Genomic DNA, 15,168 nt, shown 5'->3' on the forward strand with positions numbered 1-15,168 from the left:
TCACAATCCCTGTCCCGAGTAGCTTGCCCTAAAATAGTTAAACAACAGACAAAATGCTTGTGTGTGATGTTAAGTATGCCTCTTTGTTAGGTTTCCTCTCCCTCTTCCCATGTGCCCCAGCTAATCTGTTTCACTATCGCTGTCCCAGTATTACCCTTCTTTCTTTCTACCTATCCCACTAAGATATAGGTATAGTAGATTCATGTTTTTTTACAATGGGATTTGTTGCACGGATGTAATCACACCTATGTAGTGGCACCAGTGCAAACCTCATGGGCAGACACCACATTGTTGTAAAAAAGTGAGCTGCACCCACTGTAGTTTGTCATTTTGCATAACTGAGGCACCTCAAATTAGTAAACATTATTGCAACGATTGGCCATAATCTTTCTGTGCCTTAGTTCCCCATTTGTAAAATGGGAACAATAGTAGCATCTCCCAGAGAAGTTGTGAAGATAAATTCATTAATGTTTGTAAGGCACCAAATACCTTGATGACAAGCACCATGGAAAATCCTATGAGGAAATGAATAATTTTGTATTCAGTGCAGTGATTAAATGGTGTACAGTAAATTAGGCACAAGGCCTCACATTGAATTATGAGGTAGAAAAGAAATATTGAAGAGTTGCTCATTTGATGAGCAACCTTTACTCACTCATCACCTAACTTTTAAGTGCTTGACTTCAGAACTTTAATACTATGTGCCTTGGTCACAGCTTGAGATACCCTGTTTAGGTTCCATCTTTCCACTCTGGAAATCCATGGGGGGATTTCCCCGTACAATTTCATTTGAAGAAGCAACAGATATGAGAATTCTAGAGTAGACTAGAAATAGAAAGAAATGGGCTTTTGCACCCAATTCAAAGATCTGGATTTGAAGGGAACTCCACCTCAGGGTTCACATAAACTTTCTAGAAGGAATTCCAGGTATCCTATGTAGACAGCTGTAACAGATTACTACGGGGGTGCACCAGAAAAACAGCATTTTAAAAATACTCTTGAACAGTTAGAATGATTTGGGTTTTCAAAAGAAACCAGCCTGCTTTTTGGAATATCCATGTGCCAGCAACTTTATCTGTACTGGTCGTGGATTATAGGTCACAGTCTGTTTAGAACTGGGTGATTCAAAGGAATTTGGTGAATGGGCTTTAACCCTACTACACAGTTTCTGCTGACATCTGCAGTAGTCTTGAGCCTGGTATACACTAAAATGTACAGGGGCAGCGAGTTTTATGGGCCCGTGGTGTCTGGGCTCCAGCAATATTCAGGGCCTGGGGGCCCAGCTCCACCAATGTTCGGGGCCAGGTCTTTTCCCTGGCCTCGCCTGCCGCAAGTGTCCCCCGGCCCCCACTTAATGCCCCTGCGGGCCTTCCTGGAGCAGAGCATCCCTGTCTCTCCCCTGCAGCTCCATGCTGCCTCCCTGCATCAACCGCTGCCGCAGGCCCCTAGTGCCCGCCATCCCCTACTGCCAGGGCAGGCTGACCCTGAGCCTGCCCTTCCCCCTCAGACCCTTTCATTTTCCAGCAGGACCCTCCACCAGCACAGGAGGCTCCCCCCCACCCCTGCAGTCACTGCTCCTGCCCCACACTGGACAAGAGGAAGCCCCACCCGCCCACCCCCAGTGAGGCTACAGTGTGGGGCCGCAACAGGGAAGGAGGCACACATGTGATGGCAGCCCCCCTGGCACCCACCACAGGGGAGGTGAGGGGGCTTCCTGTACCGGAGAAGAGCTCTAGGAGCATGTGCAGTGACAGTGGTGCAAGGTGAGTGTGGGAAAGTGGGGGGGCCCTCCCCCGGAGCTTGCTGCTGCCTGCAGGGAGAGGGCTGGGGGGAATCCTCTTCTATGGTCCTTGCCCCAGGACAGCCTGTCTGCACCCCAAACTCCTCATCTCCAGCCCTGTCCCACCCCAGAGCTTGCACCCCCTGCACCCCAACCCTCTGCCCCAGTCCTAAGCCCCTCCCAAACTCTTCATCCCCAGCCCCACCCCACCCCAGAACCCACACCCCAACCCTCTGCCCTAGCCCTGAGCTCTCTCCCACACCCCAAACCCCTCATCCACAGCCCTCACCCCTGCACCCCAGCCTTCTGCCTGAGCACCTCACACCCCAAACCCCTCATCACCAGCCCCACCCCAGAACCTTCACATTTTTACATTATTTTTAAAACTATACAGTATTTGCTTAACGTTGTAGTTATGTTCCTGAAAAATGCTACTTTAAGTGAAGCGATGTTAAATGAATCCAATTTCCACATAAGAATTAATGTAAATAGGGGGGTTAGGTTCCAGGGAATTTTTTTTTGCCAGACAAAAGACTATATTTTATATATACACACAATATAAGTTTTAAACAAACAATTTAATACTGGTACACAGCAATGATGATTATGAAGCTTGGTTGAGGTGGTGAAGTCAGAGGGTGGGATATTTCCCAAGGGATGCCTTACTGCTAACTGATAAACTAGCACTCGGCTGAGCCCTCAAGGGTTAACACTTGTTAATGCAGCCTCGCACTCTATAAGGCAGCACGAGTGGGGGGGGGGGGAGATGGAGACACACACCCTGTGTGTGAGAGAGAGACTTTGAGACAGCTGCTGCTGCCAGCAAATTCCCTGTCGTGAGCCCTGTCGTGTCTCCCCCTGCTCTGTGGAGATGGGGCAGGAATGAGGGAGGGGGACACCCTGACATCAGCACCCCTCTTTTCTCTCTGCCCCTGCACAGCAAGCAGGAGGTTCATGGGAGCAGCTCCAAGGCAGAGGGCAGGAGCAGCACATGGCAGTGGGGGGAGGAACAGCTGAACTGCCAGCAATTGATAGCCTGCTGGGCAGCTGCTGCACAGGGAACTTAGGGGAACCGGGAGCTGATAGGGCGGCTGTCGGCCCACCCTGGTTTCAAGCCACCACCACTAGTGCTCCAATGGGCTGCTTTTCTGCAAGCAGTGGACAAAGCAGGTGGCTGCCAAACAACACTATAAGGGAGCATAGTGCAACTTTAAATGAGCATGTTCTCTAATTCAGAGGTTCTCAAACTCTGGTCCATGGACCACCAGTGGTCCATGAGCTCCATTCAGGTGGTCAGCGGATAGTTCCCTCTAAGGTGCACTCCTGGGCAGGTGCACATGAGAGAATGAAGGGCCACCCACCTAATTAGTGGAGCTGCACAGGTGTGGCTCCACTAATTAGGTGCCTGGACTCTGGAGAAGACGCACATGTAAGGTGAGGTGGTGGCCTTTGGGGGAGTAGGGGGTAGGTATGAGGGGGCAGTGGTGTGAGAAGAGGGGGTGGGGGAATTTGGGATGTGCGGGGTTATGGTGGCCAGAGAAAGAGGCTCCAGGGCTGCAGCTGCTGGGGAGAGACCCCCTTCCTTCCTAGCTTCAGCTCTCTGGCTGCTGTGGCAAGGGAGAGACCCCCTCCTTTCCAGCCCGAGCTCAGGGACTGCTGCGGTGGGGGAGAGAGGGAGAGAACCCCCCTTCTTCCCAGCCCAGCTTGGGAGCTGCTGCGGTGGGGGGAGAGGGCACATCCATCACATTAGAAAGGTTAAGACTACTGATATTAAAATATGAGTTGTGTGCTTCTATGTGCAGAACAAACAAAGTTAATTATTATTAAGGCTTTTTTTTTATATAGCACTTTTATCCAAAGCGCTTTATAATAGTTAGCTAATGATACAAACAACAATTGGAAAGATCATTAAGTGGTCCGCCGAGACACTCAGCAATTTTCAAGGGGTCCGCGGAAAAAAAAGTTTTAGAGCCACAGCTCTAATTGATCAGCAACATAACAACAAAACCACGTTAAACCACGGGATGACTTTAAGTGAGGAGTTACTGTATATTGGCTTACAAGGCAGGTGTGTGTGTGTGTGTGTGTGTGGGGCTGGACTTGGACCTGCTCTGGGCACCACCAAAAATTATACAAACCTGCTGCCCCTGATAAATGTACCATGTTTTCCTGTGGTTGTGAACAATGGTGTTAATTAACATAATGTTGAACATGATTAAGCAGTCACTGTAGACCGATAAATCATGTTCCCCATCATAGCAGCTAATCATGATCAAACTTTCACCTGAGCAGGGTACTGTGGAAGGAAACTGGGGCAAATCTTTAGTAACTCCACCTGATGAACTTATGTTCTAAAGCAGAGGAGTTATATTTTTAGCATAGCCAGTGTAACTAGAGAAGCTCCTCTCATTCATGTGTGTTAATTCCTTCTGGAATTTTATTAAACTAAAATCTTCATCAATTATACCCCTGGATAATGAATTAGACAGGTTAATTATCTAATGCTTAAAAAGGTATTTTCTTTGTGAGGAAGAAAATTGGGATGAGAAAAGAGACCAGGAGTGGGAGCATGTGGTAAGGGAACACAAGAATGGCAATACTGGGTCAGACCAATGGTCCATTCAGCTAAGTATCTTCTCTTCCGACAGTGGCCAATGCCAGGTTCTTCAGGGGGAATGAACACAACATGGCAATCATTCAAGTGATTCATCCCCTGTCATCCACTCCCAGCTTCTGACAAACAGGCTAGGAACACCCAGAGCATGGGGATTCATCCCTGACCTTCTTGGCTAGTTCTTTTTTGAACCCTATTATATTTTTGGCCTTCACAACATCCCCTGGTAACAAGTTCCACAGGTTGACTGTGTGTTGTGTGAGGACATACTTCCCTTTGTTTGTTTAAAACCTACTGCCTATTAATTTCATTGGGTGACCCTTGGTTCTTGTGTTGTGTGAAGGAGTAAATAACACTTATTCACTTTCTCCACACCACTCATGATTTTATAGCCCTCAATCATATTCCCCCTTAGTTGTCTCTTTTCCTAGATGAACAGTCCCAGTCTTTTAAATCTCTCCTCATATGGAAGCTGTTCCATGCCCTTAATCATTTCTGTTGCCCTTCTCTGTATCTTTTCCAATTATAATATATCTTTTTTTTTTTAGATGGGGTGACCAGAACTGCATCCAGTATTCAAGGTGTGCATGTACCCTGGATTTATATAATGGTATTATCATATTTACTGTCTAATTATCTATCCCTTTCCTGGTGGGTCCTAATGTTGTTAGCTTTTTGACTGCTGCTGCACATTGAGCAGATCTTTTCAGAGAACTATCCACAATGACTCCAAGATCTCTTTGTTGAGTGATAACAGCTAATTTAGATCCCACCATTTTATATGTACAGTTGGGGTTGTTTTCCAATGTGCATTACTCTGAATTACTCTGCATTTATTAACATTGAATCTCATCTGCCATTTTGTTGCTCAGTCACCCAGCTTTGTGAGACCCCTTTGTAACTTTTTGCAGTCAGCTTTGGACTTAACTAGCTGGAGAAATTTTGTATTGTCTGTAAACTCTGCTACCTCACCGTTTATCTCTTTCCCCAGCTCATTTATGAATATGTTGAACTGAACAGCACTATTCCCAGCACAGATCCTTGGGGGAACCCCACTCTTTACCTCTTGTCATTCTGAAAACTGACCATTTATTCCTCCGCTTTGTTTCCTATCTTTACAGTTACTGGACCCCTGAGAGCACCTTCCCTCTTAGCCCATGGCTGCTTGGGGGAGGTAAAGAAGAGCATGCAGCGAGTGAAAGGGGAGAGACAGGAATAGATTCAGCGGAGCCTTTCCCCTGAGTGCAGTCCCAGTGAAAAGCAGGGTTCGGGGCCACCTACACGGGAAGCAGAGTGATGACGGGCTGGGTGGGAGGACAACCAGTGCCTGGCCACAGTTGACTTCGCCTGGCAGGCTGTCCGAAAAGGGAGAGGGGGCGAGCGAAGGCGGGAGGAGATGCCCGGAACGGGGAGGGAAGATGCAGGCAGCGAGCGGGGGAGGCGCTGGTGGCCATGACTGTCTCCTCTGCCCTCCTAACGAATGTCCCCGGGCTCGCTGCCGAACCAGCCCCGGCCGCTCGGGGCCCTCCGACCGGGCAGGCGGCTTCTCTGCGAGCGGGTGGGGCTTTCCCGGAGCCCTGCGGCGCCCGAGCGGCCCCGCCGCTGCACCTGCCCTCCCGCGGGGACAAGCCAGAGCGAGAGCGGGCGCCGCCTGGGGAGCTCGCGGCCGGCCGGCGCGCAGGAGGCTGAGGGCGAGGTGGGAGCCAGCGCGACAACCTCGCCCCCGCTACCCACCCAGTGCGGCCGCAGGCGGGTCCCGGGTCCCCAGGGCTTGCAGCCCCCAGGCGGGAGGAGCGGCTCCGCGCAGCGCTGGGGCGAGCGGGGACAGAGGGGGAAAGAGTAAAGCAGCTTCTGCCCTGGGGTTGAGTCTGGTCCTGGCCTTGCTGGGTCCCACAAAACGGGCTCCCCGCGGGCCATGCTGGACAGTTTACAGCCCTGGCTTATTGGTTGTTGGGCACCTGGTTTGTAGGAGCTCGTTGTTCTCCGGGATATTGGTTTATTAGACCTCTGATCACCGCCCGGAGGAGCCCGGAGTTGAGGACACACCTGCCTAGGTAAGCCCGTGAATCACACACCTGCCTAGGTAAGGCAGAAATAATACTCTCTCTCGGGTTGGGCCCTGGGGCATCTCTTTATTTATCTGACGTTTTTCCTGCCGTGCCCATCCTGGTCAGACCCAACTGGTTCAGGCCTTTGCATGTTTGTATCTGATGAATGTAAGGGTATTAAGTATGTTAGCAGTTCTCCTCCATACAACTTTAGTGTAGATGCTCTAGTTGAATAGTAACAATTTATACTAGCCCTTTTAGGACCTGATCCTGTGTCTGTGAAATCAATGTCAAAATTTCCATTGACCTCAGGGCTTCAGGGTCCCTAATAGAACGGTTAACATTTATTTTTAAACGTTTAGGTTAATAATAGTTTCCTGTACCATATTTAGTTTGCCGAATGTCGGCACATTTCATTTTTATTGTAATAGTTATTAATTGATATGAGCACTTATAGGGCCCCGAAGACATGGTTAGTGAGGGGTATGGACTATTCCTGTATGTGGTGAAAACATAAAGAATGTATCTTGACACAGCTAACAAAACCAGGATGTAAGCAGACATTGCGACTAACGGACAAGCTGTAGAGGGAGTTGAATTATAGGGGATCCTATATAGCCAGCAAAGGAGGCTGTTCCAAAGAAACAAGAAGAAGAGTAGGGATGGTGTGCTTAGCTATGGCCCCCTTCGAAACTATGGAAAAGCTATAGCATCTTGAAATGTAGGAAGGTGCAAATGGTGAAAAGCCTAATTTTTTTTTAGCCCTTTATGGATGTGAAATTAATACTCCTGATAAGAAAAAACTGAAGCGTTTGAAATGTGGGTGCTGGTGAAGACTCTTGCACAACTCCTGGATGGAAAAAAAAAGATGAATGTCCTGTGTTAGAAGTATGGGTGGAGAGAAGCAGACCCTGATGTTGGAAATCGGCAGATGCAAATGTATGCACATTGGTCACATTAGGTGTAGAGATGGAAATCATCTTGAGATAGTTATTAAGGAAGGAATAGTGGTGGTGTTCGTAGTAGGGGACGACCACTAAGGAGATGCATGGATGGTGTGTGGCAATCAGTGGGTGGTCATCTGCTGAGTGTCCTAAGTTAGTGATGGATTGTGCAGGCTTCTGAAAATTCTGCTATGATGTCATTGATATTCAAACCTGTAAACACTCATGCACTTGCTTAACTTTATTCACACAAGTTGCCATATGAAAGAAGAATCACACAATAATTACAGTTAGACTGAGTGAGTGAAGATAATTGTGTCTGCAGAATCAGGTCTTGAATCTGTACAACAGCTTGCAAATTGCAAAGTTAGTTCATACCAAGTTTACAGTACAGACATTAATGTGTCTCTCCCTGCAAATATTTGATTGATGCTAGTTTCTGAATTTCTACCTGACAATTCTTTTTAATGGCATGGATTTCTTTCCAAAACAATGATGCTGTGTAGGGGCAAGATAACATTGTTACCTTGACTGGGAAAAACCATTAAAAAAAGCCATGAATATGGTCAAGATCTTAAATTTAATTACTAGCCAGAAATATGAAAGTGAGGGTAGTGGCAAAAATTGAACACAAATGAGAATGGGATTTTCCCTGGCATTTCACACAATAACACAGCCGAGAGCAGAAGACTGGGAAAAGTGCCCAGCGTAATGCATGATAAAGAAAAGCTTGATTGTTTCAAATACATGAGAAGTAACTCAATAATTCTTTCCCCTCCATGCAATTTGCTCCACAGTGCATCCAAGTGAAGTTTCAGTTTAGGCTACTGACCAAAGAAGTGCTGGTGACTGTGGAGCATGGTGTCTGTAGTTGAGTCAACTAGAGATTACCACTTAGTAGCTAGCCATTTCCTCGCTTTTTGTCCAGAATTTTCTACCTGTAAATAACTGCCCCTATTTGCCACATTACTCGGTGTTTTCTTTTGAATTTCCTCAGCCATTTAAGAGGGAAAGAGGGTTCTTTCTGCATTTTATAAACTGGGTACATTTGGGGTTCATGAAATTGAGGGTCTGATTGTAATCCAGCTTTTTAATTTTATGCCCCTTCCCCATCACTGTAGTGACTGAGCAACCTAATATCATTGAGATAAGCCCATAGTCACAGCAGAGGGTAGGGAAAGCTGGAAGCCCCAGTGCTGACCTGCTCCTTTTCCAGAAGTACTAGACAACTGGGCTGAGAACAGGGGAAAAGTTAAAGGGGAAAGCGGCTTCTGTGATACCCCCCAGCTTGTTGGCCCTATGTATTCTTTGCTGTTGTGACTTCCATTGCTGTATCAGGAGCATAGCTGAGCCTAGAGAAGTGTGAATGATGTAGTCATATCCAGTGATGAGCTCCAGAAGCTCAAGAACCGGTTCCTTCACTCGCTCCGGGGCTTTGGCGGCACTTCGGTGGCACGTCCTTCAGTTCCTCCGGGTCTTTGGTGGCACTGAAGGACCCGCCGCTGAAATGCCACCAAAGACCCGGAGCGAGTGAAGGACCCGCCACTGAAGATCCGGAGCGAGTGAAGGATCCGTTGTTGAAGTGCCGCCGAAGGCTCGGAGCGCCGCCGGGTCAGTAAAAATTCACATGGGAGCCTCCCCAGCTGAGAGCTCAGGCGGGACGGACAGGACGGTCCTGCAGGCCACATCCTGTCCATCCTGCCTGAGTTTCCCTACCCCTTTGACAACCGGTTCTAAACCGGCTTCAAAATTTAACAACCGGTTTGCGTGAACCGGTGAGAACCGGTGAGAACCGGCTCCAGCTCACCACTGGTCATATTTCGGGACTCTCCCCCCACGATTTCCACTCTGTGGCCAAAGTTCTAGCAAGCAGCAATAACAGGAAAAAAGGAGGGATAGGTGAGAGTGGTGGGGGGGCCTCGTGGGTGGGGAGAGTGTCCTAGTGTGGGGCCAGGATGTGGTGCTTGAAGGGAGGGTTTGAAGAAATGTACCCTCCCCCAATATATAAAATAAATGCACAAACACTGATGATTCTATTTAAATAACCATAAGAGTAGCACTATTTAGGAACAGCACAGGTGAAGGTTTAGGCAGCTGCTTTCTTAATCCCCTGGTAACCTTTTCTCTGCTTTTGTTGTACTCACAAGGGCTATGGGAAAACGTGGAGGTAGCCTCTTTCCAAGCACCCTATCCTAGTTTCTTTTTGGTCTATGGCTGGTGTTCTGCTACGTAGCCACTGACAAGCCTCAGATGGGGGAGAAGGAAAGAAGAATGGGGGCCATAGCCATCTGCACTGTGGGGCTGGGGAAGGCAGAACAAAGGACTCCGCTGACGGCAAAGAATTTACCAGTGTTCTTTCTACCTGCTCAGACAGGGCCTACAGTAGGCTGGGCTAGCAGTACGTTAGCTGCCCCACAAAGCCATGCCACTCCTGACCGACAAACACTCTCATTTTGCAATGCTGGTCATTTCCTGTAAAAAAAGCTGAAAAATAAGAGGCTAAGTGGGGCAGACAATGAACAAGGAAGAGCGGCTGTCAGCGGTGCTAACCAGAACATCCACCGGACGAAGAGGCGCTGGCAGGATAAAGTCACCATAGCCTTCTCTCTGCTGAGGATCTGTAGGAACCAGTGTTGCATCTGTGCTGAACCCTCCTCTAAAGGATTTATTGTCAATATTTACAAATATTGGTTTGTCATCACTGTCCATATACAATATGGTAATGAAGGCCCTGCACAGACACCTAGGAAAAGGCAGTCCCTGTGCCCAAGACTTCACAAGCTAAAAAGTCAAAAGCCAGCTGAAGGCTGAGGGAAAGGATAACAACACACACAATGCCTTTTCTTCATTTTCAAAGAAACATTATGCAGAAATAGTGACATATCTTGAAAATAATTTTACTATTCAATAAGCTATTTCTACAAGATATTGATTGTCCCCAGCTCTCATTGACTTCAATGGGAGCTGAAGTGCACAGAAAGTGTAAGTACCCTACAGCTCAAAATGTGTACACAAAATGAAATCTGCAGATTTGTGGTGGGGGGGGAAATAGAGGGTGTTTTTTTAAAAAGCAATTTGTTGAGCTATTTATTGAGCATAAAAAGGACAAGGCCAGTAAATATTACATTATTACTAGGTTTATGAATGTTGGACTAAAGTATTCACTGATCTGTGAAAGACTGGTTCAGGTGGTAATTAATTTGATGTTTTTCATTCCAAAGGTAAACACAGCAGGAACAGAAAGAGGAACTGAAAGCCAAACAGAAAATCATTCTAGCACATTTATGTACAATCTGATTTTCTTGATGTAATATTTTAAACACTTGATATATTTTTCATGTTCCAAGGGCTTTACAAACAATAACTATCCATAACACCTTATTGAAGATAGGCCAGTAGAGACTATTTTTCACGTTTGGCTTTTTTAACACTAATCATTCATGTTATGCTTATTCTGTCTCTCTTAAATTTTAGGTAAAATCATGCCTAACCAACTCTGGAAAGGGTGGATCATCTACCTGGTCATAACGGCAAATCTTTCTGAAGAAAAAGCCACGACGCAGGCGTGTCCTTCATGTGACGGCTCTCCTTTCTGTGACTGTTCTTCAATGAATTTAAGCACCATTCCTTCAGGGCTAACAACTGATATCACGGGGCTAAATCTGTCCTGCAACAGCATAAAATATATCAGAGAAACTGATCTGCTCCTGGGTGTGAATCTGAGAATGCTGCTGCTGCAATCCAATCAAATTTGGACAATAGATAAGGAATCATTTATTTTCCTTAGAAAATTGGAGCATTTGGATTTATCAAATAATAAGTTGACTCACTTGTCACCCATTTGGTTTAGACCTCTTTTTTCCTTACAGCACCTGAACATACAGGGTAATTTATATACAACATTGGGGGAGAATCCCTTGTTTTCTAATCTCAAAAATTTGAGATATCTGTGCCTGGGGAATAACCATTCCTTTTCTGCTATACGGAAGCAAGACTTTGATGGAATTACAGTTCTTGAGCAACTTGAGATTGACGGTCAAAGGCTCAAGCAATACGAGTCAGGGAGTTTGACAACAGTTAATAGCATAAATCATATCATCATAAACATAAATGATGTTCAGGTGTTATCAGGGATGTTAGAGGATCTTACAAATTCTGCAATATGTGTAGAACTGAGACAGATAGCCTTCAATACAGCTTCTGAATCTTCATTACTGGAGCCAATGAGTCGTTCTGTCATGGAGAAACTTATGTTTAAAAATGTTTTGTTTACAGATGCAAGCACTGACAAAATATTAAACATCTTGGTGTATGCTGAGCAATTGTTGGAGCTGGAGCTGGACAATTGCGTACTGCAGGGAACGGGACACTGGCAAGACCCAATTAAAATAAAGAGAAAAAGCCCCATGGAAGTCGTGACAATACGGAGATTAACTATAGAAAAATTTTATTTGTTTTCAGATCTTAGCAGTTTGAAAAATCTTATAGGTAACATTACCAAAATCACAGTTGTAAATACCAATGTGTTCTTGGTGCCTTGCAGCATTTCAAGACATTTTGTCTCACTCCTTTATCTTGATCTCAGTGAAAATCTGCTTGCAGATCCAAATTTAGGACATTCATCCTGTGAGGGTGCATGGCCCTTGTTGCAAACTTTCAATTTAAGTCAAAATTCATTGGGTGATTTAGAAATGACAGGACGAAGTCTATCTCATCTAAAACACCTTACTCACCTAGATATTAGCCAAAACAATTTTGGTGAGATTCCAGAATCGTGTCAATGGCCAGAAAACCTGAAATATTTAAATATTTCAGGCACTCAAATACCCAAAGTAACAACCTGCATTCCTCAAACTCTTGAAGTTTTGGATGTTAGTAGTAATAACCTCAATGATTTTAGATTAAAGCTACCACATCTTAAAGAACTCTACATTGCAAAAAACAAATTAAAGACCTTACCAGATGCTCCATTTATTCCTAACATAGTAGCCCTGAGAATCAGCAGAAACAAATTAACCAGTTTTTCTAAGGAAGAATTTGGATCATTTAGGAAAATGGAGACACTGGATGCAGGTGACAATAATTTCATCTGTTCTTGTGAATTTCTCTCCTTCATTCAATACCAGGAGGGAATAGCTAATGTCTTGGCTAACTGGCCAGAAAACTACATCTGTGACTCTCCATCTTCTGTGAGAGGACAGCAGGTAAAAGCTGCTCGGCTTTCGCTGTTTGAATGTCACAGAACTTTGGCCGTGTCCTTAATTTGCATTCTGGTGATCTTGGTAAACCTGCTTATTGTGATCCTGGGCTACAAACTTCATGTGATCTGGTACATGAAAATGACCTGGGCTTGGCTTCAAGCAAAAAGGAAACCCAAGAGAGCATACAATCAGGACTTCTGCTATGATGCTTTTGTTTCCTACAGTGAAAGAGACTCAGAATGGGTTGAAAACTTAATGGTACAGGAACTTGAGAATGCTATCCCTCCATTTAAACTGTGCCTTCATAAACGGGACTTTGTGCCTGGGAAGTGGATCATTGACAACATCATTGACTCCATTGAAAAAAGTCATAAAACTCTGTTTGTACTGTCAGAGCACTTTGTGCAGAGCGAGTGGTGCAAGTATGAGCTGGAGTTCTCGCACTTCCGTCTCTTTGATGAGAATAATGATTCAGCAATTTTGATCCTTTTGGAGCCCATTCAGGAGCAAACAATTCCCAAAAGATTCTGTAAACTGAGGAAAATAATGAACACAAAGACCTACCTTGAATGGCCTCTCGACGAAAATCAGCAACTGATATTTTGGTTTAATTTGAAAACAGCATTAAAATGCTAGAAAAGGTCTGTCAAGACTGAGCCAGTAATGGGCCCACTATAACAGTCTGATCCCATTACATTTGCAGGATTAGGCTCCTAACTTTCCCAGAAAGCTGAAAACACTGGAGTTTCTATGTGGCGTTGTGAAAACAGTTTTTAATCTTTTTACATTTTGTTTTGGCCATTTATTGTCTCCGCATTTAATCTACAGCCATGGAATTTGTGTTAAGGAAATATACGCATCGAGGACATAAAATTGTTTAGAGATTTGCACGTCGCCTCTGCATACATGTCTGTAAAAAGGCTGTAGTGCAAGAACATGCAAAATCTCATGCAAATAGCTCAGTGGTTTGAGCATTGGCCTGCTAAACCCAGGGTTATGAGTTCAATCCTTGAGGGGGCCATTTAGGGATCTGGGGCAAAAATTGGGGATTGGTCCTGCTTTGAGCAGGGGTTGGACTAGATGACCTCCTGAGGTCCCTTCCAACCCTGATATACTATGATTCTATAATTCTGTATTCTTTATATAAACCATTTAAAATCAAATGTAGTCATCCTATTTATTTATATACTTAAGATTATTTTTTACTAGCACCCGCTCCTCAGAGGTATTAAGGCACCCAACTCCTTTTGAAATCAATTGGAACTGGGCACCTGAATACCTTTGACAACCTGAGCCTAAGTGCCTGCCATGTTATTAGACTGGCAATGCAAGGCCATTGATGGACTCCATTGACTCTTCCCTGGTTATGGGGCCTTGCTTCAGGTGTAGTTCTTTTAGGGTAGGGGCGGGGTTGAGAATGGTAGTCTGGTTACTTTTTGTAAAGTAAACTAATGTAAAGAAAATAAATCCAGAGTTATAAAACATGTAACCCAAGGAAACATTTGGCTGTTGCTCAGATTTGTTGTTAATTCTTTCAAGGCCTGATCTAGCTCTCATTTAAATCAATTGGGAAACTTCCCATTTGACTTCCATTGGAATTGGTCTGTATCCAGGATAAAAATGTCAAAAGTCCCTATGGCTATGTTTATACTGCAATCACAGAGTGCAACTGCAGGTTCTGTACATATACCCAAGCTAGTTTGAATCTAGCTAGATCTGATCCTGCAATTCTGAAGCCACGGGAGCGTGCACTTCAGCGCAGGCTATGCAAACTCGCCTCAAACTCTGGATAACTATTCACAGGGCTATCCTATGCTGAAGCATGTGCTCCCAGGACTCAAGTTAACTAGATTAAAGCTAGCTCCAGTCTCTCTACCTGAGCTGCAATCGTACCTGGGATTACATGTGTCAGAGGTTGGATATACTATGCAATAGAAGCATATCCAAAAGTGACTTAGGAGCCTCAGTCCTGTTTTCAAAAGTGATTTAGAAACTTAGGTCCTAAGTCCTAACTACCTAATGAGATAAGAGCTGCTCTGAAAAAAATCCACTATCCTGCTTCTCTGAGTTCTCCAATCCTTCTTCTGAAAGCTATAGCCTACATCCCACTGCATCGTAGGCTCCTAAATCACTTCTGAAAATGGGATTCAGGCTCTTAGGTTGTTTAGGTACCCAAACCTCACTCCCACTGCAGTCAATAAAAGTTCTGTAATTGATTTCAATGGCAGAAGGATTGGGCCCATTCTCATAGTTCTTTTTAGTATTATGGGTCTTTAACACATTCTTTTGGAAGATGTTTAGTTGATTCACTGTTATATAATTATTCAGGTCAGTGAGGGAAGTTCTCTTGCACGTCTCACTAATTCTGTAGCATGCTGTAACTAAATCTGCTTCCCTAACACCTCCCAATTAAGCAATTCTCAGACAGTGCAACCTAAAAAGGAAGATTTATTTACACGCATATTTGCACATGTGAACATAGCCATAAAAACATTATGGAGGCAAAGAATAGTACACACTAAACAGAAATTTATGCTAATGAACACAATACATTGAGCTGCTCATAGTTACGGAACTGCCT

At 45.0% G+C, this 15,168-nt stretch overlaps 1 protein-coding gene across 1 annotated transcript; it reads left to right on the plus strand.

The window, feature by feature from the left end:
- Window positions 1-5,852: 5,852 nt before the first annotated feature.
- On the plus strand, window positions 5,853-14,123 carry TLR2 (toll like receptor 2). Its single transcript, XM_073341410.2, has 2 exons — window positions 5,853-6,448; window positions 10,861-14,123. Exon 2 carries the CDS (start codon window positions 10,869-10,871, stop codon window positions 13,221-13,223), a length of 2,355 nt encoding a protein of 784 aa, XP_073197511.1. The 5' UTR covers window positions 5,853-6,448; window positions 10,861-10,868; the 3' UTR covers window positions 13,224-14,123.
- Window positions 14,124-15,168: the final 1,045 nt, after the last annotated feature.

Source organism: Lepidochelys kempii, chromosome 4, assembly GCF_965140285.1.
Source record: "Lepidochelys kempii isolate rLepKem1 chromosome 4, rLepKem1.hap1, whole genome shotgun sequence".
NCBI lineage: Eukaryota > Metazoa > Chordata > Testudines > Cheloniidae > Lepidochelys > Lepidochelys kempii.